General features: G+C 30.6%; 2 protein-coding genes across 2 annotated transcripts; both read left to right on the plus strand.

Moving 5' to 3' along the window:
- On the plus strand, positions 1-297 carry LOC125845834 (auxin-responsive protein SAUR21-like). Its single transcript, XM_049525349.1, has one exon. The coding sequence runs from the start codon at positions 1-3 to the stop codon at positions 295-297; it is 297 nt and encodes a 98-aa protein (XP_049381306.1).
- Positions 298-13,760: 13,463 nt separating this feature from the next.
- Positions 13,761-14,399, plus strand: LOC125868625 (auxin-responsive protein SAUR22-like). The gene has a single exon (XM_049549240.1). It carries the CDS (start codon positions 13,976-13,978, stop codon positions 14,264-14,266), a length of 291 nt encoding a protein of 96 aa, XP_049405197.1. The 5' UTR covers positions 13,761-13,975; the 3' UTR covers positions 14,267-14,399.
- Positions 14,400-15,265: the final 866 nt, after the last annotated feature.

The following is a 15,265-nucleotide window of genomic DNA, read 5'->3' on the forward strand; positions in this document are numbered from 1 at the left end:
ATGGGTATTCGTTTGTTATCTATGATTTCAAGTGTCAAGCAATTCAACATATTGCATTCTGTTGTTACTAGGAAGCAAATATCAGATGTACCAAAAGGACATTTAGCAGTTTACGTTGGAGAAACAGAGAAGAAACGATTCGTGGTTCCAATTAAATACGTAAATCATGCTTCGTTCCAAGAATTGCTACGAAAATCAGAGGAAGAGTTCGGATATCAACATCCAATGGGCGGTCTCACAATACCTTGCAATGAGGAAGCTTTTTTTCATGTCACTTCTCGATTGAACAAAGCTTAGTGCATGCTTAATTTCTTCTTTTTATTTTTCAATACGTTATACGTTTTTTTTTTCCTCTTGCCATGCAAGAGCTGTAAATTTATGTGCAAATTAATGCCTTTACAGTACTGACTCATACTGTTGAGAAAAATACTGGAAAGGAAAAAATTCAATCAAATATTTATCATTCTTCATTGTCATTACGTATCGTTTTTATCAAGTTATATTACTATATGCCTTATAAAGTAGCCTATCTAATTGTTTAAATATTTTAAACTTCAAACTGTCAAGATTTTTCTTTTTCCTGTTTAAAGATAAAATATCAAGATTTTTCTATGTTAAATAATCAAGAGCAAGAGAGATTTTGTAACGTAGAGGCCATTGGATGTGCTGTTTCGTTATCCATAAAGAATATTTTGCAGACACTACAACAAAAACGACTTTTAGCGGCATTAAATATTGACATTAATAAAGAGTGTTAAAGTCTTTATCAGCATTAGTTAAGTGCCATTAGAACCAATGTCTCTAAAGGCTTTAGAGACATACAAAGAGTGTTAATTGCCGCTAAAAATACATATTTAGCGGTAATTAAGTTAATTACCGCTAATGATATTTTTTATGTAGTGAGAGGAGCTTTCGAGTAACGTTTTAATTTGATTTACATATGGCATATAAGAACGGGTTTCACACTCCCTTAATTAGAATGTGGTTGGCCTTCACTGGAATGCTTCGTACACCAAGCTACCATTTTTTTTAACTCCGCAATGTTGGTAATTGCCTACTAGCTAGGACTTGTGAGTAACATGTATACTGGCAATAACTTATGAAATCGAGGGTTATTTTCGCTAATTCTTTTGAACAACAAAGTAGTCCACATAAAAATTCTTTTAAATTATTCTAAGTATAATATTGCTGTTGATTATGTTTAGATGGACTTTCAATCATTTTTATATTTTTTTTTAATGAAAATGATGTCAAAGAACTTCTGTATAACTGTTGTAGTGTTGTAGTAGTTGGCAAGAAATTTCTTTAAATCCTGTTTTTCTTATTTCAGAATTAATAATAAGGAAATTAAATCTAATTATTGAACAGCATCAGCAGTGATTGGTGTAGAGTCGAAGACTAATAATTAAATTTGAACTTGTGACAATATTAATTTAGATTAAGCAAACCTACATATTCCCCTAAGTATATATAATAATTAATATAATTCGTAAGTAATGCCAACTCTCAACTAATTTTGGATTCCTTCACATTTGTTCGCAAATGTAAAGTCGTCTACCACCAAACCGGAGGTCTTGAATTCGAGCTGGGGTACTGGAGTCGTCTTTGACAGAAAGAGACACATTTAAATTAATCGAACCCCAAAACGCGTCTCCTGTCCAGAGTACTAAGAAATTTGTTTACATTTAATTTTTCTTTAATAATGATTATTAATGATTCTATTAATTAAAAGTCACGCTGATGGTAGTTATATAGAAAATAATTCCGATCATTTGATCTTTTATTATCTTGATCTGGATCACAAATTCTGTTATATTGGTAACATGTGATGTACTTCCAATTTATTTTAAAATCTTATGATAAAATCATAAATGCGCAAATTCTTTTTCATTTCCTTGATCCGGCAACTTCGTAGTTGTAGGCTTGTAGTTCAATGCAAAATAATTAATGTGTTCAATAAATTTCAAAATGATATATACGCGGAGAGTTAAATTAAGTACATAAGTACAGGGATTATAATTTATAATGTATATTTGTTAGTCGTTACTTAATGAAATCATTGGGTTGTTAGATCAAACTTATAGTACCAAAATGTTTTTGTTCACACTTAGTGCTTTTTCCGGTTTTTTTTTTTTCCATTTTCATTAGCTGTAAGTCACCGTTATAATATTTTGAAATTTAGATGTATGTTATAGTTGTAATATCTCCTTTTATTTAAATAGCTAATATTCAAGCAACCAAAAAAAAACATCACGTCCTAGTTTTACAAAAGTTACATTTGTATGTAATAATTGAATTGTAGCGGGTATAGTTTAGTGATAAATGTGTAATTCTTTCTAGAGAGTACAAAAGCTTGTAGTAGGACAGTGACTATAATGTGGAACCTATCATTAAATGAATTAATATGTACTAAACCTTAAGTCAATCTTTCGAATGAGATGATCTGACACGTCAATGAATTCCAATAGAAGAAGAAAGAAAGTGGGCTGACATGGGGCGGGGAACGGCCGGCAAAGCAACAGATGGGAATAGAAAAAATTTAACTTGTTAATGAGTAATGACCATTAATTAAGGAGTTTACATTTAAGATAAATTATCTAATACCATATTTAAGGGATTTGTGTATCTTATAAATCTTTTAAAATATATGGTATAAATATTAAAAGTGATAATATATGTAATTATTTTAAAATAGAGGTAAATATAGTATATATGGTAGTGATGTATGTGTGGTTAGATAGTTTTTCCTAAAAAAAAATGTTATTGGCTCATTAAGAAAAAGAATCCAACTCACACAATAAGGAATTGTTATAAGGTACTCTCTAACAACTTAAACTTTTTAAATAAGAAATAGTATCATACAATTCACAATATTGAAATGCATGGTGATCACCACTACCACTCGTTTATTTTCATGCAAGTAGCCATTAGTTTGGGAACATATATGTAATTATAAGTTGAAAAATGCAGAATTTGTTGTGCTGTCATATTTTTGAAAAATCAAGAGCAAGACAGATAGAGGTGGGCATGCAGTTATTTCGGCACCAAAAAATATGTAGATGATAAATGACTTCACAACTTTTTGCACAACCTCAAGGACAACAAGACAGTATGGGAGTTGCAATTAGATACTAGTAAAGAATTAGAGAGCAACATATATAATTCTTTGTTTGTTGGTTCGTTTTATATTTTGACACAAACAATATTTTTATATATATACATGTCCAAAGTGGAAACAATGGGAGAAAAGTGGTATATATATAACCAGACAGTTTATGGCCATCCAAAATTCAGGACTAGATAATAATCAAGTCAAGTGGATACATGGCAGATTAGAAACTCTCCAAGTAATTGTTTCCAATCACGCACATAAGTAGTTCCAATTGAACGTGGATGTCTCAATTTCTGTGACACTTTTCGTTTTTTGAGAGTCAAACAGTTTGACCAGATATTTGCGTGTGAAATCGAAATAAAATTTATATATTCGTAAACTAGGTAAAAAGTATTATAAGTCACAATAATTAAAAGATATATGAAAAATTTACGATCAAAAGATAGATTTATTTGAATCTCGAAATCCGAAAACGATTGGATCAATATAAATGGTAATTGTGCAAGCAAATCCACAATGTTATAACTTGTAGGCTGATTACTTGGTTTTTCAGAGGGAAATATTTCAATTTGTTGATGAGGCATGTGAAGTAGGGCCGTTACCACATGAGACAACCCTATAAATATAGCCTTTTTCAGTTCAAATTTGAGAACAAGAACAAGTCAGTCAAATCATCAAACACCTTCAGTGCATAAAATTATTCCTCTAACTCAACAAGTTCCAATCCATCAATTACCAAAACTTATCTTCAAAATCAAAGATCTAGTGATGGGTATTATTCGTTTACCATCAAGTTTGAAGCAATTTCACAAACTACACTCTGTTTTAACTCGGAATCAAATACCAAAAGGACATTTAGCAGTTTACGTTGGAGAAACAGAGAAGAAGCGATACGTAGTTCCAATTGCATACCTGAATCACACTTCTTTCCAGGAATTGCTTCAGAAAGTAGAGGAAGAATTTGGGTTTCAACATCCAATGGGCGGTCTAACAATACCCTGCAACGAGGATGCATTTTTCCATGTCACTTCTCGATTGAACAATTCCTTATGATACATATATATATTATGAAGAAGCATTAATATATTAGTGACAGATTATATTAGAGCTTACTGTTTTTCTTTCATTATTTCTTTTTCATCTTGCAATGCAACTTGCAAGAGCTGTAAATTTGCCTTTTCACTCACTCATAATGTTGACAGAATTGCAAAGAATACACTCATTTTTGTTACAATTTTTCATTGTCTTCGTTAAATATTTTAAACAGTTTAAGAATAATGCTGCTAAATTTTTTTAAATCAGTAGAATTTAACAATCAGTTATTCTTTCTATCTCAATTCAAGAAACACTAATTAATTGATACAGATTCAATTTTGTGGAATTTATTGTCTTTGATTGATACAAATTTTAAGAAAATAGAGAACGACTTTTAAAATTTGAAAAACTACCTAACTAGACATATTTTACTGTCATACATACTTAATTTATGTCTAGCTTAAAAAAATTACACACAAACTTTAGATATTTCTATAGAAATCATTTTTAATTATGGAAAGATGTAATTTTCTTTTTGGACCGACAAGATTAAAAAGAAAAGTGGAAGTAATAGTGTTTTCGTAGTGGATAGTGTAGTTCTTTTTATTATGTGTACAGAATTAAAATACTTAAAAAGTACTTGTCAAGAAATCTACTTTTTTCGTTCTAGTGAAATTACGTGTTGGATTTAATTTATTTTTTAAAAGGGGAAAAGAACACTTATACCCACCCCAAAATTTGAAACTATTTACAAACTGAATAGCTGATACACCATTATTTTTTACCTCTTTTTATAATTCAGTGCAAAACTATTCTCACACGGATTTTGCCTCCTTTCCCAAAGTTGTCTTCCTCTTCTTTCCCAAGCAACCTTCTATGCGAATTCTAGTGATGGATAACGTTACAATTTTAGTGCAGCACAATGAAATTTGGGATTCAAACAACCACCTATAATAATTATCACGTTGATATTTTAATCAATTCTACTCTCTAATTTTACATCTGATCGAAACAATAGCAACACAACTACAGAAGGATGTTGCTGCAAGTAATAATCGATGGTTATTTTGGCTAATTCTTTTGTAAAACCAAGTAGTCCACATAGAAATTCTTTTAATTTATTCTAAAGTATAATTATTGATATTGATTATGTTTACATAGAATTTCAATCATTTTCATAGTTTTTTAAAATGAAAATGATGTTAAAGCCCTTCTGTATAACTGTTGTAGTAGTTGTCAAGAAATTTCTTTAAATCCTTTTTTTCTTCTTTCAGAATTACCAATAAGGAAATCTAATTATTGAACAGCGTTAGTGGTGATTGGTGTAGAGTCAAAGACTAATAAATTTGAACTTGTGACAATATTAACTATATTAAGCAAACCTACATATCTCCTAATTAAGTAATAAGTAATATAATCGCAAGTAATGCCAACTCCCAACCAATTTTAGATTCCTTCACATTTGTTCACAAATGTAAAGTCGTCACTCGTCAATACCACCAAATCAGAGATCTTGAATTCGAGCTCGGGATATTGAAATCGTCTTTATCAGAAAGTGTTTTACTTTTACCTCCAAAGTGAAACTTACCGGCACACATAAATTAATCAAATGCCAAAATGTGTCTCCTATCCACAGTATTAAGATATTCTTTTACATTTAATTTTTCTTTCATAATGATTATTAATAATGCGCAATTAAGAAAAAAGTTACGCTGATTGTAGTTATATAGAAAATGGTTCCAATAATTTGATCTTTCATTATCTGGATCACAAATTCTGTGATATTGAAATCATGTGATATACTTCCAATTTATTTTAAAATAAAATCTTAAAGGCCTTTTATTTTTCCTTTCCTTGATCCGGCAACTTCGTAGTTGTAGGCTTGTAGCTCAATACAGAATAATTAATGTGCTCCATAAATTTCAAAATGATATATACGCGGAGAATTAAATTATGCGTACAGGTAGTATAATTTTGGTCAATATAAGCAATTTATAATGTATATTTGTTAGTCGTTCCTTAATTAAATCATTGGGTTGTTAGATCAAACTTATAGTACCGAAATATTTTTGTTCACACTTGGGAGTGCTATTTTCGTCTTTTTTTCTCTTTTCATTTTCATTAGTTGTAAGTCACCGCTATAATATTTTGAAATTTAGATTAATGTTATAGTTGTAACATCTCCTTTTATTTAAATAGCTAAGATTCAAGCAACAACAAAAGAACTTCCTGTCCTAGTTCTACGAAAGTTATATTTGTATATAATAATCAGATTGTAGCGAGTATAGTTTAGTAATAAATGTATGATTCTTTCTAGAGAGTACGAAAGCTTGTAGTATAGCAATGACTATAATGTGGAACCTATATATGATTAAATGAATTAATACATACTATATCTCTAATAGCTCAATCTTTCGAATAAGATTTTTTCACACTTCAATGTGAAATTACTTCAGACAGATGTCTTAGGCATGAGTGACGTTACATCATTATAAAAAAAAATGTGCTTGACTCATTAAGAAAAAAGAATCCGACCCATACAAGAAGGAACTGTTATAAGGTAAACAAACCTACGATCTTCGTAACAACTTAAACTTTTTAAATAAGAAGATTATCATACAATTCACAAGTTTCAAAAGCATGCTGATCATCAAATTAAATGGCAGAGTTGGTAAAACTAGCACTCGTTTAATTTCATGCAAGTAGCTAGCCACTAGTTTGGGAACATATGTAAGTAATTAAGTTGAAAATTCAACAGGAAAATGCAAAAATTTGTTGTGCTGAACATAATTATTGAAAAATCAAGAGCAAGACACATACAGGTGGGCATGCAGTTAAAGTGTGTAAGTAAAAATTGTTTTCAACTTTAGGGGGTCACCGATAGGTTAGACCTTTAATTTATTATGAGTTTAGTAAGTCAAGCTAATTAATTATGTTTACATGGAATTTCAATTTTTTAATTATCTGGATCTGGATCACAGACTTGGAATAATAGATGTCAAAAGAAATTTCTTTAATTATTCCTTCTTCTTTTTTAGCAGAATTAATAATAAGGAAATCTAATTATTGAACAGCGTCAGCAGTGACTGGAAAATTGAACTTGTAACAATATTAACTAGATTAAGCAAACCTACTGAATCTGATCTTTATCGAAAATATAGTTCCAATCATTTGATCTTTTATCATCTGAATCTGTATCACAAATCCTGCGATATAATTATTAGCAGTAGTTAATTAAGATAAAATCCTTCTCTTTCTTAATCAAAACGTTCTCAATTTTCTACTTTAATTTCATATAATCAAGAGGGGAATAGGAGGAAATGAAATCTCGTGGACTCTTACAATTTTAATAGAAGAAAATGACATATCTCTTACGGTAGAAATAAAGATCTTTTGTAAATGACTACTCATTAAAATAATGCTATTTTCATGCAAGTACGCAGTAACCACTAGTTGGGAACATATATATAATTAAGTTGAATATTTAGCACCAAAAATACACAATTTAATTTGTTGTGCTGCCATGCATATTTATGAAAATTCTAAACCAAGACATATATATGTGGGCATGCAGTTATTTCCGCAGAAGATAGGAGGCATGGTACGTACGTAGGAATTTGTACCAAAAGTTATCTTTAGATCATTAATGAGTAATGACTTCACAACTTTTAGCAGAAGTAGAAGATACTTATATATAGTTCTAACTTGTGAGGTACTTCAAGGCAGTATGGGAGTTGCAATTTGATAGAAAAGAATTAGATTGCAACAATAATATGGATACACATGCATCTCCTAAGTGGAAACAATGGGTGAATGGTGGTATACATAGTAGATAGATACCACCAAAATTCAGGAAGAGATAATCAAGTGGATATATGGCAGACTCAATTTGATTAATTAGCTCTCACTACTTTTATCTTTTTTTTTTTATGACCGTGGTGTTCAGGTTAGCTTTCACACATCTTAATTAATCTCACGGAATATCTGTCATTTTCCATCAGCAACAGATACCAAGTAATTATGTCCACTAAGGATAGAACAGAGGAATAATCCCCTAATATTTTTTTTTATTATCTTTGTTGAGTTTTGAACATGAGACCTCAGGTTCTCAACCAATCCTGTAGAGTAGGAACTTAAATTCACTATTTGGCTATTTCATCAAATTTTGGAAGGAATACAATAATGGGCTGATTAATTATTTGCTAGGTAATTGGGTAGGAGTATTTTATTTGTTGATGATGAAGCAAACATGTGAAGTTGGACCCATTTCACATGACACCAATTGTACACAAGGACAGCTGAGCTGTGGTGGAACGCAACATAATTTTCCAGCAGCTACTATAAATATCGCCATACCCAGTCAGTCAAATCATCAAACACCTTAACTGCATTATTCTTCTCAATTCATTCACAAGCCTATCTACCACTAATAACAAGATCTAGTGATGGGTATTATTCGTTTACCATCAATTATTTCCGGTGTGAAGCAATTCCACAAACTGCACTCTGTTTTAACTAAGAACCAAATATCAGATGTACCAAAAGGACACTTTGCAGTTTACGTAGGAGAAACAGAGAAGAAGAGATACGTAGTTCCAATTGCATACCTGAATCACACTTCATTCCAGGAATTGCTTCAGAAATCAGAGGAAGAATTTGGATTTCAACATTCAATGGGTGGTCTCACGATACCCTGCAATGAAGACGCATTTTTTCATGTCACTTCTCGATTGAACAATTCCTTATGAAGAAGAACCAGCCTTAATTGACCGATAATATACTACTGATTTTCTCTTTCATTCATTTTTTCCTCTTGCAATGCAAGAGTTGTAAATTTATGTTCACTGAATTAGAATACAATCAATTTTTTTTACAATTTTTCATTGTCTTCGAAAAATATTGCACTTGTTTTATTAATAACAACTCAATTTACATGGTACAGTTGAATTTTCGAGGGCATCAAATTTTCTTTTGAGGTGAATTTCTTTATAAAATGTTAATTATTGTGATTTCTAAAACTTTTATATATATATTTCAAATATATGTAAAAAAATACTTTATGCTTCTCACATTTGAGTTCACCATTAAAATTTAAAAGTTCGATTATTATTTTTTTGATGACAAGGAAAATCTGTAGTCGTTATTCTTTGAGTGCGCACAGGTAAAATCTTGTTCCTATGCAATAGCTCGCAAACCACATATGACAGGTAACCCACACTAGACAAGCTCGATGCGACAAACTCAACCCAGAAGTCAAACTCCTTGCTTTCGCTGGCAAAGAGTTTCGAACTTGAGACATCCAACATGGAAGTCCCAATCTCAAACCACTGGCAATTTTAATTATATCACATAAACAAATAGAGTAGTAAATAATACTTTCCCCATCCTATTTCAAAATGAGTGAACTTTAATTTTTTGATTGTGTTTCATATAATTATAAAGACATTAGTTTTTTTCTTTCGATTTACTCTTATTTAAATAAAAAAACATAATTAAGAAATCTTCGAGGAGTTGCTTTTTTTTTTAATGTAGTTATTTGATTAAGGATGAGTTAGTAAAAATAATCCATTCATCCCGAGAAATCATAACTAAGAAGAATATTTTTATTTACCCTTTAAAACTTTTTTAGCACTGCACTCTAGGTTGTGTGCCTTATACACCACTACCAATATTAATGGTAGATGAGCCTTCTTGGAAATTTACAATATTTAATTATACTTTCAAAGAATTAATTTTAAAGGTAAAATGAAAAAAAAAACTATATCTTTGTTTTGTAAATTAACAAGTAATTTGGGATACATATCTTAGTAATGTGGACAAGTAATATAAAATCAAAGGAGGACTTTTTTCATAAAAAAAAAAGTAATTTTCTTAAGAAATGTGTTCAAACTAAAAACCACTTATCATAAAACAGAGAAAGTATCATTCAGTACTCCCTCATTCCATTTTTAATTGTCATGTTACCTTTTCGAAAGTCAGTATGACTAATTTTTAAAGTTAAATTAGATTAAATTTATTCGATATTTTAAACAAAATATTTAAATATTCAAAAACTATACTAAAAGTACTATAAATTGTATTTTTTTTTCATATCAATATAATGAAAGATTAAATCGTAAAATGTTAGTCATGGTTATTATCGTTTGACTCTAAAAGAGGAAATTATGATAATTAAAAATGGACGGAGAAATATAAGTTAATACTCCCTCTGGCCCTGCTTTTTTAACCTCTCATATAAACCTCTTAATTGGTGCATCAATGCACCTTTCGTTCACATATCTAAACTATCTTATTTTCGCATTCCTCATTTTATTTCCCACAAAATCCATCTAAGCATCTTTAAAAACGCGGATAAGTCTAACATATTTATGAGCCATCTATAATCTGCAGATACACACAATAATGGCTTATGATAAAATCATAAATGTGCCTAATAATTCCTTTTCCTTTTGGCAACTTCTTCGTAGTAACTCGATGCCGAATATAATTAATGTGTGTTTATAAATTTAAAATCCAATTTACGCGGAGAATTATATTATGTACAAAAAGAATATACAGACAGGTAGTGGATATTGGTCAATTTAAGCAATTTATTTTATTAATTGTTTAGTCGTTACTTAATAAATTAAATCATTTGGTGGTTTGTTCAAACTTAATAATACGGAAATTTGTTTTTGTTCACATTTAGAAATTATCTTTTCGTCCTTTTCATTTCCTTTTGTTGTAAGTCACATTAATAAGATTTATGTAGGTCTTCTCTTTCACAAAATCAACTGAGAGATTACCTATTCGAAAATATTATCGAGGCCTCAAATTTTTGGAGGCTTAAAGCAAAAGTTTTATTACCTATTCGAAAATATATACGTAGTGACTTCAGAAACTACTTGTACTTGTAAGGACTTGCACTTTCGTGGAGAACCTCAACAACAATAAGGCAGCATGGGAGTTGCAATTTGATGAGGAAAAAATAATGTATATTGTATTGTCCAAAGTGGAAACAATGGGAGAATAGTGGTAAATATATTTACCACTTTATGGACACCCTCATCACTATGCTGATCAATTGGGGAATTGGGACCATTAAAAGCCATGTGAAGTAGGCCCTTTTTCACATGCCATCAATTATATAGTCCACAAGGACAACTGACCTGCAAGCACATCACTATAAATATTAACCTTAAATTTACAAACTTCAGAGAACCAGAACAAGTCAGTCAAATTATCCAACACCTTAAAGTGGATTATTCTTCACAATAAGTAGCAGTTTTCAGTCATAACAGTATCTAGTTATGGGTATTATTCGTTTGCCATCCATTATTTCAAGTGTGAAGCAATTCCACAAACTACACTCTGTTCTTATGAGGAATCAAATTTCAAATAATGTACCAAAAGGACATTTTGCGGTTTACGTAGGAGAAACAGACAACAAGAAGCGATACGTGGTTCCAATTGCATACTTGAATCAAACTTCGTTCCAGGAATTGCTTCAGAAAGCAGAGGAAGAATTCGGGTTTCAACATTCAATGGGCGGTCTCACAATACCTTGCAATGAGGATGCATTTTTTCATGTCACTTCTCGATTGAACAATTGTTTATGATATGAACAAGTCTTCTTTCTTTTATTTTGATTATTTTTTTTCCTCTTGTCATGCAAGAGCTGTAAATTTAATATCTTCAAAGTTTTCCTCTGGTTAATATTGTTCAGAGGATTGGAAAGCAAAATATACAATCAATTTTTCTTTTTTAACATTCTTCATTGTCCTCGAACCTTAAACCTCAATAAATTGAAATCTTAGAACAACCTGTCAGTTGAACTTAACCTAGTTAGCAACCATTCTGTTTTATTATCAAGAAGGAATACTTAGTACCAAGTACCAACATGGGTTCTGGGGTAGTGATGAGATTTTTAGCCCTGAATATGGAGAAAATCATGTTGAAGCTACAGTGCACGATCCGAATTTACACAAAACTCCAATACGGGCTTCAAACACCATTTGCGAAACCAAAAAAAAAAAATAAAAAAAAAATGAAGAAACACTTAGCATAAGGAACAATAAATATACTAACCAATTTGGGGTTTAGTTCACAAGTCACCCTAAAAGAGGTGGCCTTGATTTTTTTGACCCCACTTAATTTTTTAAAAGAAAATATATCCTTGTTTCGGAAAATTCACTAGGCAAATGTTTTTGTTGACCACAAGCATAAATTGTGGACAGAAATTAGTTTTGCACAAAAGATTAAAGTTCAAAAGTTCAGTATGGTGAGCTTGTTCAATTGTCTAGATTTGGGTCACAAATTTAGTATAGAAGATGTCAAAGCACTTCTATATTGAAGTAGTGGTCAAGATATTTCCTTTCTTGTTCAGAACCTAATATATACTTATAAGTTATTAGACGATTCAATATGATATAAAAACATATAGAAATTTTGAGTTCGAATCTCACACTCAAAATATATATTTTCACGTATCCTACGGAGTAAAAATTTAAGTACTTATACATTTTATCATTTAAATAACGGAGTAAAGTTACTACTCATAGAAATACTACTATTTTCATTCAAGTTGCCATTTGCCACTAGTTGGAAACCTAATTAGAGAATTCAACACCGATAATAATTAGCACAAGTGGAAATAATGGCTTAGCATTACCAAAATCACATGAACGTGGGCAGTTACTTCCATGTAAAAAAAGCTTGTAAGCCAATGAATTTAGAGGTTGGAATTTGCACCAAATATTATCTTTAGACATGTACTTCTAAGGACTCTTAACTTAATTCACCAATCACCAACGACAAGATCACAAGAAGGAAGCATGGCCAAAGTGCCCATGTTGTGATACTATTTTTATTTTTTATTTTTATTTTTGGCACAAACAATAATATACATATATATATATATATATATATATGGATAAACATATACATGTCTAAAGTGGAAACAATGGGAGAATAGCGGTATAGATATAACCTTCTTATGGCCATCCGTCATCACCAAAATTCAGGAATAGATAAAAACGAGTGGATGGTAGAGTAGAACAAACTCTTCAAGTAATTGTATTCATGTTCCAAAAGGACCATTGTTCTCCCTAAAATTGGCAACTAATTAGTTCAAAGTCCTAACTAATTAGTTTGGCCAAAACTTAAGAGGTGTCAAAATATAATCCGCTCAATCCATCTAAGTTTGAACGCGTTGAGTAATGACCTATTTATCTCAACAGAATATTCAAAACAACTTATCAAATTACTGTTTCAAAATAGTGCAACATGATCAGTCAAGGTGCAATCCAAATATACGAAATTAAAACTAGTATTTTTAGAAAAATTACATTTGCTATCACTATACAAAAGGTTAGTTCATGTTGAATTATAACCTTTATTTAATTCATTCATTGATCTAACTCATTTGACAAAAGTCTGCTCATTTGGCACCTCTACTAGTGTGTGCTACAGTCTTAGCTCTTTACTCTAGTCTTTGCGCAAGTTCCAGAACCTTGCAGGCGCTCCGTACATTAAAATCTTATACGTATATTTTTCCATTATAAGAACACCTATTTACGATGCAACACGCATTGGAACTATTACAATTTACAACCCATACCGCACTACTTATATCAACTTAGCATGTGAAGTAGGGCCTCTCTCACATGGAACCAATTGACCTGCCGTGGCACGCAACATATTGCAATTTGCAAGCAGCCTCTATAAATATAGACTACAACAAGTCAGTCAAATCATCAAACACCTTCAGTGCATAAAATTATTCCTCTCACTCAACAAGTTCCAATCCATCAAATATCAAAACTTATCTTCAAAATCAAAGATCTAGTGATGGGTATTATTCGTTTACCATCAAGTTTGAAGCAATTTCATAAACTACACGTTGTTACTTGGAATCAAATATCAGATGTACCAAAAGGACATTTAGCAGTTTACGTTGGAGAAACAGAGAAGAAACGATACGTAGTTCCAATTGCATACCTGAATCACAGTTCGTTCCAGGAATTGCTTCAGAAAGCTGAGGAAGAATTTGGATTTCAACATTCAATGGGCGGTCTCACAATACCCTGCAATGAGGATGCATTTTTCCATGTCACTTCTCGATTGAACAATTCCTTATGAAGAAGCAATTATATTAGTGACAGATTATAGTAGAGATTAATTAGTGTTTTCCCTTTCATCATTTTTTTCCCCCTTAGAAAGGGGGTAACTGTATGTACAAAGCCTTGCCATACAAATTACAATCAAATGGAATTCCAAAATTCCCCTATATATTATTCCCTCCCTTTCTCAAATTACTTGTTATTATTGCTCAAATTATTTATTACTCCTATTTTTTAAAAATTTTATTCTCAATTGTAATTGTTTTTGTAGACTATATTACTTCAATACCATATAAATAAAATAAATATTCAATGAAGGAAAATTATATTGCAAGACATGAATAAGAATAAAATAATATAAAAAGAAAAATCCTATAATTAATATTTTATTTTAAGTAAAGTATAAAAAATACAATGAATTATTCGATACAAAAGGAGCACATATTAGGCTGTCATCTAGGTAAAGAATAAGATCATCATTAAAGTGAATTAGGTAAACTAATCATTAAGGAGTATGACTTTTAATAGAGACAAAATAAAGATGCATAATTTTGACCTTTCATAAATCAAATTATTCCTCTGTTTTATATTATGTGATCAAGTTACTTGCGTACTATTTTAAGAATCAAAAGATAAATTTTTAATCACAGTTTTATATAAATATTTTTTTAAAATTATATTTAAATTCATAGAAAAAATTAATTAATTTAATCATTATATTTTCAATCAAATCCCATTAAAGAAATCAGAAGTAATTAATGATCTTACATTGTCGCGTCACATCCATGTGATGAGAAGTTGAACACACGCAAAAAGAGGGGAAAAGAGAAAGAACCTCATTGTGAGATACTTCTACACAATTAAAAAATATTTGGAGTTGGAAATACACACTAATTTGCGCAAAAAATATACTTAATTAAATACTTTTCAAATGCATGACCAATCCTTTTTTTTTAAGGGCATGACCAACCTGAGTCGATGGTCGTAGTTCTTTTATTTTATTTAGAGATTTCGGATT

Source organism: Solanum stenotomum, chromosome 1, assembly GCF_019186545.1.
Source record: "Solanum stenotomum isolate F172 chromosome 1, ASM1918654v1, whole genome shotgun sequence".
In the NCBI taxonomy this organism is placed as follows: domain Eukaryota; kingdom Viridiplantae; phylum Streptophyta; class Magnoliopsida; order Solanales; family Solanaceae; genus Solanum; species Solanum stenotomum.

What these genes read in the sequence shown, in the direction of transcription:
- LOC125868625 (XM_049549240.1), top strand. Translation starts at nt 13,976, where the DNA reads ATGGGTATTATTCGTTTACCATCAAGTTTGAAGCAATTTCATAAACTA.
- LOC125845834 (XM_049525349.1), top strand. Translation starts at nt 1, where the DNA reads ATGGGTATTCGTTTGTTATCTATGATTTCAAGTGTCAAGCAATTCAAC.